General features: G+C 32.8%; 4 protein-coding genes across 4 annotated transcripts; 1 reads left to right on the top strand and 3 right to left on the bottom strand.

The window, feature by feature from the left end:
• Nucleotides 1–80: 80 nt before the first annotated feature.
• Nucleotides 81–908, bottom strand: LOC135152568 (heavy metal-associated isoprenylated plant protein 16-like). Its single transcript, XM_064092892.1, has 3 exons — nt 754–908; nt 579–660; nt 81–490 (listed from the first exon to the last, which is right to left on the bottom strand). Exons 1-3 carry the CDS (start codon nt 757–759, stop codon nt 306–308), a joined length of 273 nt encoding a protein of 90 aa, XP_063948962.1. The 5' UTR covers nt 760–908; the 3' UTR covers nt 81–305.
• A 2,829-nt stretch (nt 909–3,737) lies between these two features.
• LOC108221990 (protein DETOXIFICATION 14) lies at nt 3,738–6,329 on the top strand. The gene is made up of 7 exons (XM_017395862.2): nt 3,738–4,139; nt 4,416–4,960; nt 5,099–5,185; nt 5,279–5,335; nt 5,420–5,658; nt 5,744–5,949; nt 6,086–6,329. Exons 1-7 carry the CDS (start codon nt 3,879–3,881, stop codon nt 6,122–6,124), a joined length of 1,434 nt encoding a protein of 477 aa, XP_017251351.1. The 5' UTR covers nt 3,738–3,878; the 3' UTR covers nt 6,125–6,329.
• Nucleotides 6,330–6,346: 17 nt separating this feature from the next.
• On the bottom strand, nt 6,347–7,347 carry LOC108221991 (heavy metal-associated isoprenylated plant protein 16). The gene is made up of 3 exons (XM_017395865.2): nt 7,258–7,347; nt 7,080–7,161; nt 6,347–6,849 (listed from the first exon to the last, which is right to left on the bottom strand). The coding sequence occupies exons 1-3, from the start codon at nt 7,261–7,263 to the stop codon at nt 6,557–6,559; spliced, it is 381 nt and encodes a 126-aa protein (XP_017251354.1). The 5' UTR covers nt 7,264–7,347; the 3' UTR covers nt 6,347–6,556.
• A 6,383-nt stretch (nt 7,348–13,730) lies between these two features.
• Nucleotides 13,731–14,955, bottom strand: LOC108222178 (disease resistance protein RGA5). The gene is made up of 3 exons (XM_017396082.2): nt 14,829–14,955; nt 14,567–14,648; nt 13,731–14,315 (listed from the first exon to the last, which is right to left on the bottom strand). Exons 1-3 carry the CDS (start codon nt 14,835–14,837, stop codon nt 14,008–14,010), a joined length of 399 nt encoding a protein of 132 aa, XP_017251571.1. The 5' UTR covers nt 14,838–14,955; the 3' UTR covers nt 13,731–14,007.
• Nucleotides 14,956–15,394: the final 439 nt, after the last annotated feature.

A 15,394-nucleotide genomic window follows, 5' to 3' on the forward strand; every position in this document is an offset into this window, starting at 1 on the left:
GTTTAAATGCTTTGATAAACAGCAGATCCTGTGCTTTTTTCTGCGTTTTACTGAAAATTTACGTGTAAAGAATCTTACAATAGAACTGAATATCTGGCTACATTTATATTGAAAAATCACAAGAATAAGCGAATACATTAATTTTGAAATAGAACAATCTACTGCAGTTACTAAGTACAGGTAGGTACTATTTGACGTTATGCTCAAGTGTCTACTTTTTTCATGAATTCAAACTCTGAAGACGGCCATTTTGAAGAAAAATCAAAGTAAGACAGATCATTTATACACTTTCAGCAGTCGGCTAATCACATAATGGAGCAATTAGAGCAAACAGGCTTCTTCACCTTATCTTCGGCCGGGACAACACTGATTAAATCTGCACCCCCCACATTCTTTCTCAACAAATTAGTGAGTTCGACGGTATCTATTTCATTTCCGACCACCTCTAGCATATCCGTGCTATCGCCTTTTATTGCTACTGATTCTACCCCTGCAAACATACATAACATTAAAAAACCTGAGTAGAGAGACTGTTTTCGAGAAACCACACGAGCATCGGAAAGACATAGAGGTCTTACCTGGGATACTAGCTGCAGTCTTTATGGCTTTGGCCTTGGACTTCTTGGGATCAGACATGTCCACTCTGATCACCACCTTTTGCTGCACAAAAAATAAAAAATTAAATTTTGTTACAAGGTAACAAAATACATAAAGAACTATACAAAATCATTTGTACTAGCTAAATTATAGTACCTTCATTGTGTTGGTGTATTATCGTTTGGAAGAAAAATTTTGTAAGAGAATAGGAAGGTAGGATCTAAAGAGAGTATGAACATGCAACAAATTTATAGAAGAAATGATTGAAGCCTTGAAGCGTTCAAACCTTAATCTTAATTAACCTTGATCGTCATAATTACGTCAAGAAAGATGATCACTTTTTTAATAATAAATAATTATAAAGTAATAACATTGTCCGGAAAGTCTTGAATACTATTTTTTATGTCTTTTTAATATTTTTTATTTTTCTGGAATGCAAATTCTATATTGTTTATTAGTAAGATAATATAAATTATATATATTTTTAATCAATTATTGCTGTTCTTGCTACTACATCAACGGTTCTTGTAATATATTAATTATAGAAGTACGCTAGTTTAATCATCTCTTCGTAAATTGATAAAATTGCACATTAAATATAATATATATATATATACACTATATATAGTACTCCCTCTGTCCTTCAGATGTCCCTCTCATTTCTTTACGTTACTATAAATAGTAAATTTTTCCCATCATTACACCCACTATCTTCCTCTACCATCTCATATTTAACAATAAAAATTACTATTACACCCACTACTTTCATCCATTATCTCAAATCTATTATTAAGGGCCTGTTTGGTTTACGGAAGCAGAAGCTTCTTCTGGTTTCTGCTTCTTTTGACCCGTTTGTGTAAAGAAGTAGAAGCACTTTTAAGAAGCTGAAAATGCTAGCTTCTCTATCACAGCTTCTGCTTCTTTTCCAAACACTTTATTAACTTATTTACTTCTCACTTCTACTCCACTTCTTTACTATAAGCAAGAAGTCACTTCTTTTAAGCTAAGCCAAACGGCCCCTATATATTGATAAGTCCCACCACTTTACCCACTTTTCATCTAACTTTACTCATTTTTTATACATTATCTTAGTCTCCGTGTCCCCCTTCAATGTAAACCATTGAGAGGGAGGGAGGGAGTATATAATTTGTGGGGAGAAATGTTTGGATAGACACTCATCAAAGTATTTTATAATATATTCAATGTCAGGAACTTAACTGTTGATAAATAGCAGGATGAGTCACTAGTGTAGTAGTGTTCCTTATTAATAATAGTATAATACTGACGAGTGACTCACAACTAGGAAGAGGACAGGTGGGAGTTGGGTGAAACTAAACTCCTGGTTGGGTCTCATATATTAATTTTATAAATTGGAACATAAAATGAGTTTAGACAGCTGTTGAAATATTATCGAAAAAGTCTCAACATAAGGGTTAGTTGATTGCAAGTTGGTTGGTTGAACATGTTTATCACTTACGTGTAGGTGAAGATTTTAGATTTCCGTTTATTCCTCGAAAATACTTTTCGTCGATACATTTTTTTAGTAGTTAAAGAAAAACTAATTATATCTAGCACTTATATGGGTTTGTTTGGGACGTGCATAATAAAATATTTTCTAGGGAAGAGTTTTTGTTTTTATTTTTGAAATGACGACTTTACCTTCCACGAAACATTTATTTTGAGGGGACATATATATTTCACTGATATCAGTGAAATTTTTTAACATTTTGGTTAATTTTATATATATTTTAAATTAATAATGTTATAATACAAATGGAATAGAGTCGATTTTAAAATCATATGTAGTTGATAATGATACCGTGTTAAAAATGATTTATATGCTGAACACATTTCAACGAACAAAACATAATAAAAAAAATTATTCCATCCAATTGTTTTTGTGGATTTTTGAAAAAAAATCGAAACCCAAATTAGGTGAACTCTCTATATTTATTTATAACCTTACAAGTTATTAAGAAAATAATTAAAAATATTATGAAACATATTTTATAAGCAGTATTAAAATGCGCGAACGTAACATGATAATAATATAAGAATACATGGGAAAAAAAAGTTAACACATGGCTGCAAAATTAACAGTTTACGAGTCTGTAGCAGTATGTTTTATGTAACGGTAGGAGTTGCAAGAGGAAAGGGTGACAGGGTCTTGGGGCTTATGTGAATCTCGGGTCATATCTATTTAGTTGGAATTCTAGTAGCTCTAGGTTCGATGTTTCTGGTGCATTGAGGCCCAAGGGTTCATAGGATTGGTTTAGTAACTGGATCTCTGGTGCCAGGTGTTCTGCTTGCAACTATAACGAGTTCAACAGACTGGAAAAAAGAGCTTATATTATAATTCGACATGTTTTAACATATTATTTTAAAGAACATGATGGAAGTGCCTTTGAATATACAATGCTATGAATTATTAGGAGAGTGAAGGGTTTGTAAAGTGTTTGGCAGAATGTGAGTCACATATACACATTAAAACGAGCAGTTTCAGCTGACGAATATGTTGTTTCTGCTGCAGGTAGAAGCTAGGGAAAGGGTGCTTGAAATGAAAGTTTCGGCTTAATAACCGGCAAGTTAACAAACCTTCAGGCAAGTTTCTGCTAATAAATATTGAATTTAATGTTATAGAAAACACAAATAGAGATTATTGTTGGAGTTGTCATTCAATGTAGAGTCCAGTTGTCATTCAATGTAGAGTCTCCGGCTATTTAGAAATTGAATTGTTTATAATATTTAGGGAACCTCTCGCTAGGACACGGGGCAATGTAATTGAAATGAAAGTTTCGGCTCAGAAATGAGTTTTGCCATGATTCAACCTTCATAACAAACTTTCAGAATGACCATATATTGGATGATATTATAATGTTTGTCATATTCACTACTGCATGTATATCATAACAAGAAGTTATCTATAGTTTCGTTTTTGTTAGATATATCTATAAGCTTGTTTTTATTGCAAGAGTGAATCAGAAAAGTGTTTGAGCACTCAGATGAATGGTCCTATGCAAAAGATTTACAATGTGTTCTTGAATATATAAAAAAAATGTGAAAAATCATAAAGCATGTCTAATTTGGTATAAAAAGTATATGATTGAATTTGCGTATAAAAAGAAAATGTCTGAGTGCTCGAAAAGCATAAAAGCATCTCTGACTGCTCTGAGATGAAGAGAGGGTCCTCTGCAACCTGTATATTAGTGAAAAATCTACACGTAAAGATATGTGTAGGGTTTTGAAAACAAAAACTAGTTTGCTATAGCAAAGCGGAAGCCATGGCAGACGAAGAGGGTGGTGTAGCAGTTAAGACACCAGAAAACAAAGCGAAACAAATGGTTGCAAAATCAACATGGAACGAGTTTGTAGCAGAGGCCAAAAATATCAGTTTAATTTTCTTTCCTATGCTGCTTGTTTCAACCATGCAATATTTGTTAAGATTTCTGTCCACTTTAATGATTGGCCATGTTGGGAAACTTTCTCTCTCGAGTGCTGTCGTTTCCATGTCTTTTACTAATGTTACAGGCTTCAGTCTTCTGGTAAGTTAGCTACAAAAAGACCTAAGGGATTTAGCCTAAGTTCTGTTTACAATGACGTGGCATATAAATGGTTGATTTTAATTGGGTGGTTTATGTGCAAACATGGGGTCTCATTATTATTAATGCGAGTAGAATTAGTCATACATCGCCAACTAGATTTGAGAAGAAAAAATTGGGAACACTTTTTGGAGTACCTAGCATTTTCCATTTACTTTCGGTTCTTGTTTCTTAAGTTGCATGTCATAACTAATTGGAAATTGATTCTGTTAAAAACAGTATGGAATGTCCGGTGCACTGGAAACATCATGTGGTCAAGCCTATGGAGCAAAGCAGCACAAAAAGCTTTCCATCTATACTTATGGGGCCATTATATCGCTACTTATACTTTGCATACCAGTAACTATTTTATGGATCTTCGTGGAAGAACTTCTGATCATTATCCACCAAGACCCTCAAATTTCACACGAAGCCGGAAGGTTTGCAATCTGCTCAATACCAGCATTGTTCTCCTATGCTATCCTTCAACCGTTGGTTCGCTACTTGCAGTCTCAGTATTTGCTTCTTCCTTTGCTTGCAAGTTCACTTTCAACTCTGGCTTTTCATGTCCCCGTTTGTTGGGCATTTGTATTTAAGTTTCGTATGGGAAGTGATGGAGCAGCACTAGCTATTGGTTTATCATATTGCTTCAATGCCATCTTTCTTGGCCTTTACGCCATGTTTTCACCAAAATGTGCTGATACTCGTGCTCCATTCTCTATGGAGGTTTTTAGTACAATCAAGGACTTTTTCAAAATTGGTATCCCATCTGCTCTCATGGTCTGGTAAGTATGATTTTAAGCTACCATTTCTCCTAAAACCGGTTTTAGGAGGCGTTTTTCTTAAAAAAATTATCATTAGCTTCTCACTATTACCTCAGAATTATCTGCTCTAATACTTTTCACCGAAATGTTTCCTTGCAGTCTTGAATGGTGGGCATGCGAGATAATCATATTTCTGGCTGGGGTCATGAAAAATCCCCAAGTGGAGACTTCAGTGCTGTCTATTATGTAATGCTTCTGTGTTTCAAGATATTGTTGAAATGATAGTCTAATTATTTTGATATTAATCGAGAAGCTCACTTCTGCTATCTGTTATAACAGTATTACAGTCGTGCTCCTGCATAATTTTGCCCCATACTCTCTTTCAGTTGCGGCAAGGTGTGTGAAATTTTGTTCACAAATTATGCAACCAACTGTATTCAGTTATATTAATTGTACTTAATGTTTCTTCTACGTTTGTAGTGTTCGGGTTTCAAGTGAATTAGGGGCTGGAAATGCAAAGGCAGTTCGGAGGACTGTCTGGGTAGTTATGGTTCTTGGTGTTACAGAGATGAGCATTTCAGCTTTAGTAGTTTTCAGCCTGCGTAATATTTTGGGACGTGCATTTGTGAGCGATAACCAAATAGCGGCCTATGTGAGGAGAATGACTCCATATATATGTCTCACAATGATCTTTGACAGCATTCATCGGATACTTTCTGGTAATCAACTTAGTAATATGTTTTTCATTTTTTTCAGAATGTGTAGTCCTCTTCGCTTTTTTAACCATGTTCTATGAATTCGTAGGAGTTGCCAGAGGAACCGGGTGGCAGGGCCTTGGGGCTTGCGTGACTCTCGGGGCATATTATCTAGTCGGAATTCCAGTGGCTCTACTGTTGGGGTTTCTGGTGCATTTGAGGGCCAAGGGTCTTTGGATTGGTTTATTAACAGGAGGTCTGGTGCAGAGTCTTCAGCTTGCTATTATTACAAGTTTATCAGAATGGCAAAAAGAGGTTCCGTTTTCTAAACTGGCTTCCTCGCGTATTATCTTAACATTTCATTTCAAAAGTATTAGGAAAATTAAGGGTTGAATATAGTTCTGCAAAATGTGAAACATATACAAATTGAAAATGAGCATTTCTGTTTCAGGTAGAAAACACGAGGGCAAGGGTGCTTGACTCGAAGTGAGAAAAGGTTTCGCCATTAGGCTCCCTGCACAACTGCAGCCGGAGGTGAAGACCAGTTACATGAGTACCTCAGGATATGTACCTTGGATTCTCCTGTGTGTTTCGATGTTTCTGTAGTTCAAGCTTAAAAAGCAACACTGAATAATCTTCAGAAAAGCATTAAACTAAAGAATAGAAATACTTGAATTACTATCGGAAAACTGAGCATCTGGCTACATAAAACTGGAAAAAATCACAGTAATAGTTTATAATTACAGAAACAGATTTACATATATGTGCAGCTAAGCTAAGCAACCAATAGAAAAATTCACTGCCGTTATTAGTGTTGTACAGGTATGTAATACTTGGCGTGATACTCAGGTGTCTACTTTTTTTACGTCTTCAAATCCTGAAGATGAGACCGATCATCGATACACTTTCAGCAGTCAGCTGATCACATAATCGAGCAACTGGGGTCACTGTAGGAATCTCTGACCTCATAAACAGGTTGATAACTCGGAACCTGTCCAGCATAATAGTAATTATAAGGGTAACTATTCTGACCATAAACTTGAAAATAAGGCTTCTTCTCATCTTTCTTTTCATCTTTAGCCGGACCAACACTCACTAAATCTGCACTCCCCACATTCTTTCGCAACAATTTAGCAAGCTGGACCGTATCAATTTCATTTCCGACCACCTCTAGCTTATCCTTGTTATCTCCCTTTATTGCTACTGATTCTACCCCTGCATACATACATAACATCAATCAATGAATCATGAGAAACATATGCAAACCGAGTCACGGACAGAACCAAGAAAGGCTAACCAAGATTAAAACCCTGACTAAGTCTAAAATTTGAGTATAAATTATTTTTTTAATCCCACGTTTAGTTAAAATCTTATTCAGCAACTCGACAAGCAGAGAGACTGTTTTCGTGAAATCGTGTTGGTTTCGAAAGAAATAGAGTTCTTACCGGGAAAAGTAGCTGCAATCTTCATGGCCTTGGCCTTGGACTTCTTGGGATCAGACATGTCCACTCTGATCACCACCTTTTGCTGCAAAAAAATTGTGCAAAAATGAATTTAGCTATGCAAGGTAGTAAATATACAAGGAACTAATAAAAAACATTTTTGCTAGCTGAATTGTAGTACCTTCATTTTGTGCCCGGTATCTTTGGAGGAAATTGTAAGAGAAGCAGAGGGTAAGATTGAGTATGAACATGCAACAATTTATATAGGGGATCGAGGATATGATTGGAAGCCTTAAAAACATTAGTCGTCATGATATGACGTCAAGAGGACAATTGTATGAGCTAATAATATTTTTATATATTATTTTTCAAATTTTATTTTTTGAATAAAAGTTTAAGATCAATATTTTTATTGAGAAATAAAAATTGAAAAACGATATTTAGAATTATGTTTTTCACCTCAAACTATGTGTAAAATATCAAAATGATTATTATCTTGAAATTGGAGGAGTATTCAAATTACAATATACAAGGTGCCGGACAAGAAAAGTCATCAGGAAATCGATACGATAAAAAAAATTTCTAAATATAAATTTAATATACGTTTGAATAAAATATATGTAACCAAATTTTAATTTTTAGACAAATTACTTTTATTATTATTTTAATTTAATTTTTTTTTTGCCGGATTTAATTTTGGTCTCTATATTGTATAGCTAAATAAAAATCTAGCAGTCTTTGGACAGCAATGTCGGTCCAAAGAAAAGGATTAGCGCAATCTTGGTAATCAGATCTCATAATATTGTTAGACATACAAACAGAAGAATAACAAAATCATTACGCACAGTGCAGCTGGACAAACATTTGGATCTCCGACCGAGTATAGTACGGAGTATTCTATTGCAGTGTTTATATATTCAGCAGGCTTATACTCTCTGTCCCGCTCATTTTTTTAAATCAAAATTTTATTTAGAAAAAGAAAATTCAAAATAATTGATCAAACTACGTTTTATATGTTTTATAAGAGTATTCGAATGCGTGTCGAGTCCCCGTCTCCCAATGTAAACAAATGAGAGTATTAGATGCGTGTCGAATCCCCGTCTCCCAATGCAAACAAATGAGGGGGATTGAGGGAGTATATTCTTGTATTCATGTATTTTTGAAAGTGTAAATTTATTTGATATTTTTATTTTTGAATTACTTATTACAAATTTAAGGAGTCTGTGAACATGTATGAGGACAGATATTTTTTTTCTTATTTTGTTTGGACGGGAAATCGAAGATGGATCTTTCCTCTCAAATATTGAAATTTAAATGTTCCACAATGATTATATGATAATTTTGTTAAGGAAACTCCTTTTTCCAACTATTCTAATTCGATATAATTGATTTAAATGTCTCGTATCTTTATAAAAATCTTCAATATGCGGTAATTAAGGCCCCGCGTCGCGTGAATCAATTAAAATAACATGTTAATTACAATAATGTATTTTAAGCTGCAGGCGGTCATTTTATTTCACATACAAATATACAATTAACATATTTATGTGGAAAAAATGTATCCATACGCAACCCATCAATATTTTATGGTATGCAAATCCCTCTGTTCATGTATGGTCAATGCATATCTTCAAAGTCAATGGAGCTAGATGTTGATTTTTACAAAATAAAATTATTTATTTTTTAATATAGGATGATTCCCAGTGTTTTACATTTTTTTCATATTAATGTATACTGCTTGTGCATTACAGATCACTAGTAAAGTGACCAGTTGATTTTAAGAATTAGTAGTTTCGCAACTGGGAAGAGAATAGGTGAGATGAGAGAGTATGAGACTACAGTTTTGCTTGGGCTCGAAGTATTAACTAGAAGTTTATAATTTAATATAAGTATCGACAGCTATTAAAATATTATTGAAGACTTGACGGAAAAAAATGGAGGGACTGATTCTTGATTTCAAAGGTATGAGTGTGATATACTCCCTCCGTCCCCTAGTTGGTTTAAATTAGGAGACGGACTCACACACAACATTTTAATGTTTTCATAACATGTAATTTGATAAATTATATTGAATTTTTTTTCTAAATAGATTTTTACTATTTAAATTTTTATAAAAAAAAGTTCAAAAGGAATTATAAAAATATGTTTTACATGTGCTTTAAAATACATGTCGAGCAACGTAAAAGAAATACAAAGAAATGAGGGAGACAGTGGAGGATTAAACAGGTATACAAAGACGAGCGTGGCAGGTATTTTTTGTTATTGTCGAACATCAAAGTTCGACTTTCGCTCGTTCCAGAAAAGTTTTGAAATTATGAAAAAAAAATATTAAAATGATATATGATTACAATAAACAAATGAAAAAGAGAATATTCGAAACCAAATCATATAAATAAAAGGTTGAGTAATTAATTTATTTAATGTTTTCTTTTTTTTCATAATCTTATTTAATGTTTTTTTAGTTGCAAATGAATATTTAAGTAAGCAACAGAATAATCTACTAGCATTTTTAAATTTGTTGATATAAATAAATTTTATGCAGGAAAATATGGTTTTCAGAAAGAAAATTGAAGAAGAAAAGAAAAGGGCACGTTTTATTTTGGCGAAAAGGAGAAGCCAACTTTGGCAAGAAAGGTTATAGTTGCTTGATTCCTCGACTTAAAGTCCGGTCCGTCTACTTCATTGGTAGATATTTCTAGAATCATGTCATAAAGCATGTCTTCTTTACCCGTCACACGAATTGTATAAGTATGTTTTCGAATTTCATTGCTCTGGACCAAAAGGGAAAAGAATAAGGAGTTTTAATTTATTATTGATTATTGATTTTAAATTAAAATTTATTTATATAATAAATTAGAAGATGGTTTAGATTACAAATATAAATCACAATTTTAAATTCAGTAAAACGAATTTGAAACTTCATTTTATATGTGATCATTACTTTTTAAAAAGAAACTTCAAATTTTAATTAGCCACCTATAAATTATGCAAGAATACTAGGGCCTCCATAAATTTCTACATATCTTATGATTAACAATCTCATATAAATAATGACCTGATCAAATCGATAATTAACCGAAGCATCGAGATGATATAACAAAAAAATCACGTCTACGGAATTTTTCTGTCAAAATGTGATAAAACATATTTATCTACTCATACAATAATTCCGAAAAATGAAAATGAAAGACATTTTGGTCACAGGATCGGTTCAGCTAGTTAAAAAAGAGACACAAGTTCTATTCCGGAAAAAGCAGAATTTATGATGCGGCTTCTATGTTAAAAAAAAAAACACCTAAATAATTGAAAAATGGCTTAGCTGGCTTGTTGTAAATGACTTGGATTTAATGTCCACATAATTTGGCAAATATCACTTTACATACTGCCGTCCTTTTGAAAATCTGTCATTTGCTCACCAAAACCCACTTAACTTGTGACAACTAGACACTCTTTTATTTTAATTTGCTAGAACTCAAAAGTATTTTATTGTTGTACTAGGAGTAATTTAATAATTTATCATTGCTTTGAATTCTTCAACCAAGAAAATTCTACTAGTCTGTTATAATATGTACGTATGTATTTATTTATTTATCAGATTTTGATCATGATCTTCTACCTACATAATTATTTATTTGAGGATCACCTACTATAGACAAAGTTGTTTTCGTAAATTTTTTGAAGAATAAAGTTAAATTAAATTTGAAATTTTATTTTGAACATGAAAATTAAAAAAATGGACCTTTCCTTTTCATACACTTAGATCAGCTTACATCACTAAAATGTACTTAAAATGGGATTGGATACCAGATATATCGAAAAAATTATTATATAGCGTGTGTTTGGCAACCCCGACTTATGGCTTATTTATAAAAAAAGAGAGTTTCAGTTTTTTTCAGAGTATTTGGGTAACTTATAGAAGCATTTAAAATGGTGCTTAGAGCAAGTCCAAGAGATGCCCTATATCATGTCCTAAGTTATAATTTAGGACAATTGATCAAAAAATTTGATCCAACAATGTCCTAGTGATGCCTTATATCACTAGGACAACCTCTCAAGCCCTATTTTTGGGGCCCTATTCAATATTTTATTATAAATTCTCATCACACTCTCTTTCTCTCTCTACTTTTATATTATGCTTAAATGATGAAAGAAAGTCTTTAATAATAAAATATTAAACATAATGCGAGAATAAGGCACATTGTTGGAGTTCAAGTTAGTAAAGTATGTCCTAAATTACTAGGACATAATATTTTATATTATATTTGAGGCATAAACTAGGACACTCTTGGACTTGCTCTTAAGAAGCCAAGAAAAAAAACTAGAGATGATTTGGAGCTTCTTTGTGACTTATAAATCATGGGTATCCAAACACTTATAAATAATTCACTTCTTTACTTTAAGTAATAAGACATTTCTTTTAAGCGCAGCCAAATGGCCCCATTATCAAAAGCGATCTGCGTAAAAAATCAAGCTAATTGAAAGAGCACATGTAGTATTAAACTGAAATTTTGGGCCGACAAAATATAAGATCTTCCAATCCAGTGGATAAAAAAATATCCAGGCCCAAATTCGTTTGAAAAAATGATGGGCAACTATAGATGGGCCCGACCAACCTTAAAAGGGGGGCTGCGAACAATACATGTCCCATGGGCCATTCTATAAGCTTGTGTAAACAGTTTATTGGATTTCAAATACCTCTTGTACTTTAGAATGGATTGATCATCTCTGATTATTCCAAAAAATAACGCATCGAGAATACTAGAGTGAAATTTTTTAACGAAAGAGATGATATGACATTAATTCGAAAACTCTAGTTATTTTTAGAACATACATTTGAGAATTATCTTTCGGAAAAAATTCACATCTATATACAAATTTTTCAAAGAGACCATATTATTATAATATTATTAAAAAAATCGCATGAGCATGAACATTAGAATCACTGATCAGCTGTTTTTCAAGTTAACCACCAGTACTTGTGAAATTTCATTGATGCTTCTGCCAACTTGTTTAAACCAAGCTCTGTCCCGGGTCCCTTAACTATGACAGTTAGTTGCCTGTCCTAATCTCCCTCACATATACACATATTATTTTGTTTAATTAATCATTTATTATTAACACTAACCAATTTTTGAATAAAAAATTCGCGTGATGCACACTGTGAGAAATATATTTGAAAAAGAATCTATATATATTTTCTGCATGAAACGGTTGACTATATTATCATCACATTTTTTCAATTATGAAAAAATTATATATTATATTACTTGATTAATCATATATATACCCCTGATTTCATGCAAAATGAAGTTGACGTAAGTTAAGAGGAAAGATCGGGATTATGACATGTACTTACATCTAATTACTTCTCATTATTACAGTTAATACATCAATATCATGTACTCCCTTCAACATAAAATATACACCCAACAAAAATATTTGATGAAAAAATGTGATATTTATAGCACAAGTGACCGGTTTATTATCATTTCTGACTAAAGTAAATTTGTTACTTTCTTCCCTGTCTTATCTAAAAAATCGGGCGTTTTAGTCAAATTATTAATATTGTATTTACTTTTTAAAATATTTCAGGAGAAAATTATGCATATTGTAATTCATCATGGAAAATATTAAATCCAGAGCACGTTTTAGTTCCAAAACATATTTAATTCTCAACCCCTTTATCTACACAAATCACACACTTTCAATATAAATTCTAACAAATTGCTCTGGATATTGAAAGATTGCTCTCGATATAACATTTCCTTTCATCATTCATACAATTTATGATACACGATATATAACGGGATTGACCTTCGGTTCGTAGATCTTAAAAGGAAAGATGTATATTAGTTAGGGTCTTTCTAATGTGTGCCCAAGGGCATACAATAAACACTAACTTTGATGAGTTTGGTGGGTTTTTATTGGTGGACTTGGTGCAAATGCAGGGGGGGCCATCCATATTTATAATTGGAAGACCAATAAAAATGCATCATACTCATAAAAGTTAGCGCTTAGTGTGTGCCAATGGGCACAACACAGAAAAACCGTATTAGTTATAAGTTATATCAACGAAAACAAGTGGAGATTGCTTAGCGCACGATAATTTGTATGGATGAAGTTGACCTCCATAATATATTTCATATAAATATTAGCCAGAGTCTTACGAGCCGTTATCACCGTCACTGTATTGATGATAAACAGCTGCGCAGCTCTGTCAAAAAAAACACGCACGAACTCTCGATTTTTTATTAATATTATAGCATATACTAATTTGAGCGGAATTATTATTAACAAACAGTGTTCTAAAAATCCCCGATTTAACCGATTAATCCCCTACAAGGTCGGTCATCGATCCGATTAATCCTTATATATATATTTATTAATAATTGAAGTATATATGATAAATTATTAGAATTAAAATACTATATTACTTTAAATATGAGTAATTATAAAATTTATGAATATAGTAAATATATTAGTTACTAAATAGCTAATATAATAATAACTAAATATTAAATAATATTTTAATATTAAAATAAATCCGATTTTCACACCGATTAGTCCTTCCGATTAATCCCCGATTTCCGATTAATCCCTGAATCGGTAGCTCAACCGATTAGGTCTGATTCCCGATTTCTGTAACACTGTTAATAGAACAAAATCCAATAATTGGATAATTAGGACTGATCATTAGTGAAAACAATAATCATCCCGAAACAAGAAGAAACATTCCCAGCAGTTTACAGAAAATTGCAAGTATATATCACTGTCTATGAACAGACCTTCAAGAGTTTGAAGACCTAACAGAATTAATTGCGATTATTTTTTAACTTCTTTTTCGCCATTCTCGCAGAAATTTAATCAAAAATCACACCATTATTGACTAAATTATCGATTTTCGGTTTTCAGATCGGGTATCAGACGGGATTCACATGATGGAGCAAGAAGGGTCGCGGCAATACGGCTCGTAACTATAGCATGGAGCAGGACCGTAATTGTACGGAGGGTAATAGTAATATATGGGCACGAAATCGTTTTTGTCGTCTTTCTTGTCATCCTTCTTCTCGTCCTTCTTGTCGTCTTTCTTCTCTTCGGGTTTGAATGGACCGACGCTGACTAAATCTGCACGGCCGACGTGTTTTCTCAGACACTTGGCGAGCTCCACCGTGTCGATTCCTTCTCCGATCAGCTCTATCTGGTCCTTGTCATCACCCTTCAATGCTACTGATTCAACCCCTGTTTAACAAATTTCAAAATATAACTAATAAATTACATATGTCCAGCGAGAAGAACAAGAAATTGGTATATGTCTTTGTAAGCGCTTCTCCTAATATTTTGGTATTTTAGGAGAGTTGATCATTTAAAATTTTGAAAGAATCATTCACTTGACATGATAGAACTCAAATATATTAAAAAATTTCTGAGTTCAATTTCCTGTCATTTTCAATATTCTCATATTTGATTATGAAGATCGAACAAGAAATTACCATCAGTAGTAGCTGCAATCTTCATGGCCTTGACGCGAGATTTCTGAGGGCAACACATGGTCACTTTGATAACCACCTTTTGCTGCAACAAAATATCGAAAAAATTATAAGAATCGAAGAATTAACACGCACACATATGCATTAGAGACGGTAATACTGTAGTTACACATGCAGGAGGTCGAGAATTTGAATCTTGTAAAATACGAAATGCGGATCTGTTTAATTATCGGGAATAATAAACAATAACCGATGATAGACATACCTTAGCCATGGTGTTAGTGGGTGGTGAATGGTGAGTAGCGTGTTGCTAAATTTGGAGGGAGAGAGCAGTTTCGTATTGGTTGAAAATGAGACTGGCGATATGCATTTATATATACACGCAAACACAGTGTATTCAATTAGGATTTTAATGATTTGTTTTTAGTCTATGAATTTTAATGGATTGTGTGTTATTTTGATTTTGTGCAGATTCTTGATAAAATATCGCAGAGTTTTTTTGTTTTTGTTTTTTTTGAAAAAAAATGTCGCAGAGTTGATAGGATTTAAGCATAATGATTCAAAATCCCATTGGTTTTGATGGGATTTCAAAAAACTTAAAATACACTAAAAAATGCCAAAAAATCCATCATTTTATGAAATCCAAAAAAATCCATTAGCATTTGAATAACTCATGATTTTAATGGATTTTAAACAATCCCAATTGAATACCATCGGATTTTAAAGTATAATTTAAAATCCCAATTGAATATCACCAGATTTTGTAGCATAATTTAAAATCTCAATCGAAAACCTCTAGATTTTAACGGATTTCAAACAATCCCAATCGAA

The sequence above is a fragment of the Daucus carota genome, chromosome 5, assembly GCF_001625215.2.
Source record: "Daucus carota subsp. sativus chromosome 5, DH1 v3.0, whole genome shotgun sequence".
In the NCBI taxonomy this organism is placed as follows: Eukaryota; Viridiplantae; Streptophyta; class Magnoliopsida; order Apiales; family Apiaceae; genus Daucus; species Daucus carota.

What these genes read in the sequence shown, in the direction of transcription:
- LOC135152568 (XM_064092892.1), bottom strand. An exon ending in GACTGCAGCTAGTATCCCAG is followed by an intron (nt 491 to 578) that starts GTAAGACCTCTA and finishes GTATGTTTGCAG; the next exon opens with GGGTAGAATCAGTAGCAATA.
- LOC108221990 (XM_017395862.2), top strand. Translation starts at nt 3,879, where the DNA reads ATGGCAGACGAAGAGGGTGGTGTAGCAGTTAAGACACCAGAAAACAAA. An exon ending in TTACAGGCTTCAGTCTTCTG is followed by an intron (nt 4,140 to 4,415) that starts GTAAGTTAGCTA and finishes TGTTAAAAACAG; the next exon opens with TATGGAATGTCCGGTGCACT. An exon ending in TATCAGAATGGCAAAAAGAG is followed by an intron (nt 5,950 to 6,085) that starts GTTCCGTTTTCT and finishes TTTCTGTTTCAG; the next exon opens with GTAGAAAACACGAGGGCAAG.
- LOC108221991 (XM_017395865.2), bottom strand. An exon ending in GATTGCAGCTACTTTTCCCG is followed by an intron (nt 6,850 to 7,079) that starts GTAAGAACTCTA and finishes GTATGTATGCAG; the next exon opens with GGGTAGAATCAGTAGCAATA.
- LOC108222178 (XM_017396082.2), bottom strand. An exon ending in GATTGCAGCTACTACTGATG is followed by an intron (nt 14,316 to 14,566) that starts GTAATTTCTTGT and finishes TTTGTTAAACAG; the next exon opens with GGGTTGAATCAGTAGCATTG.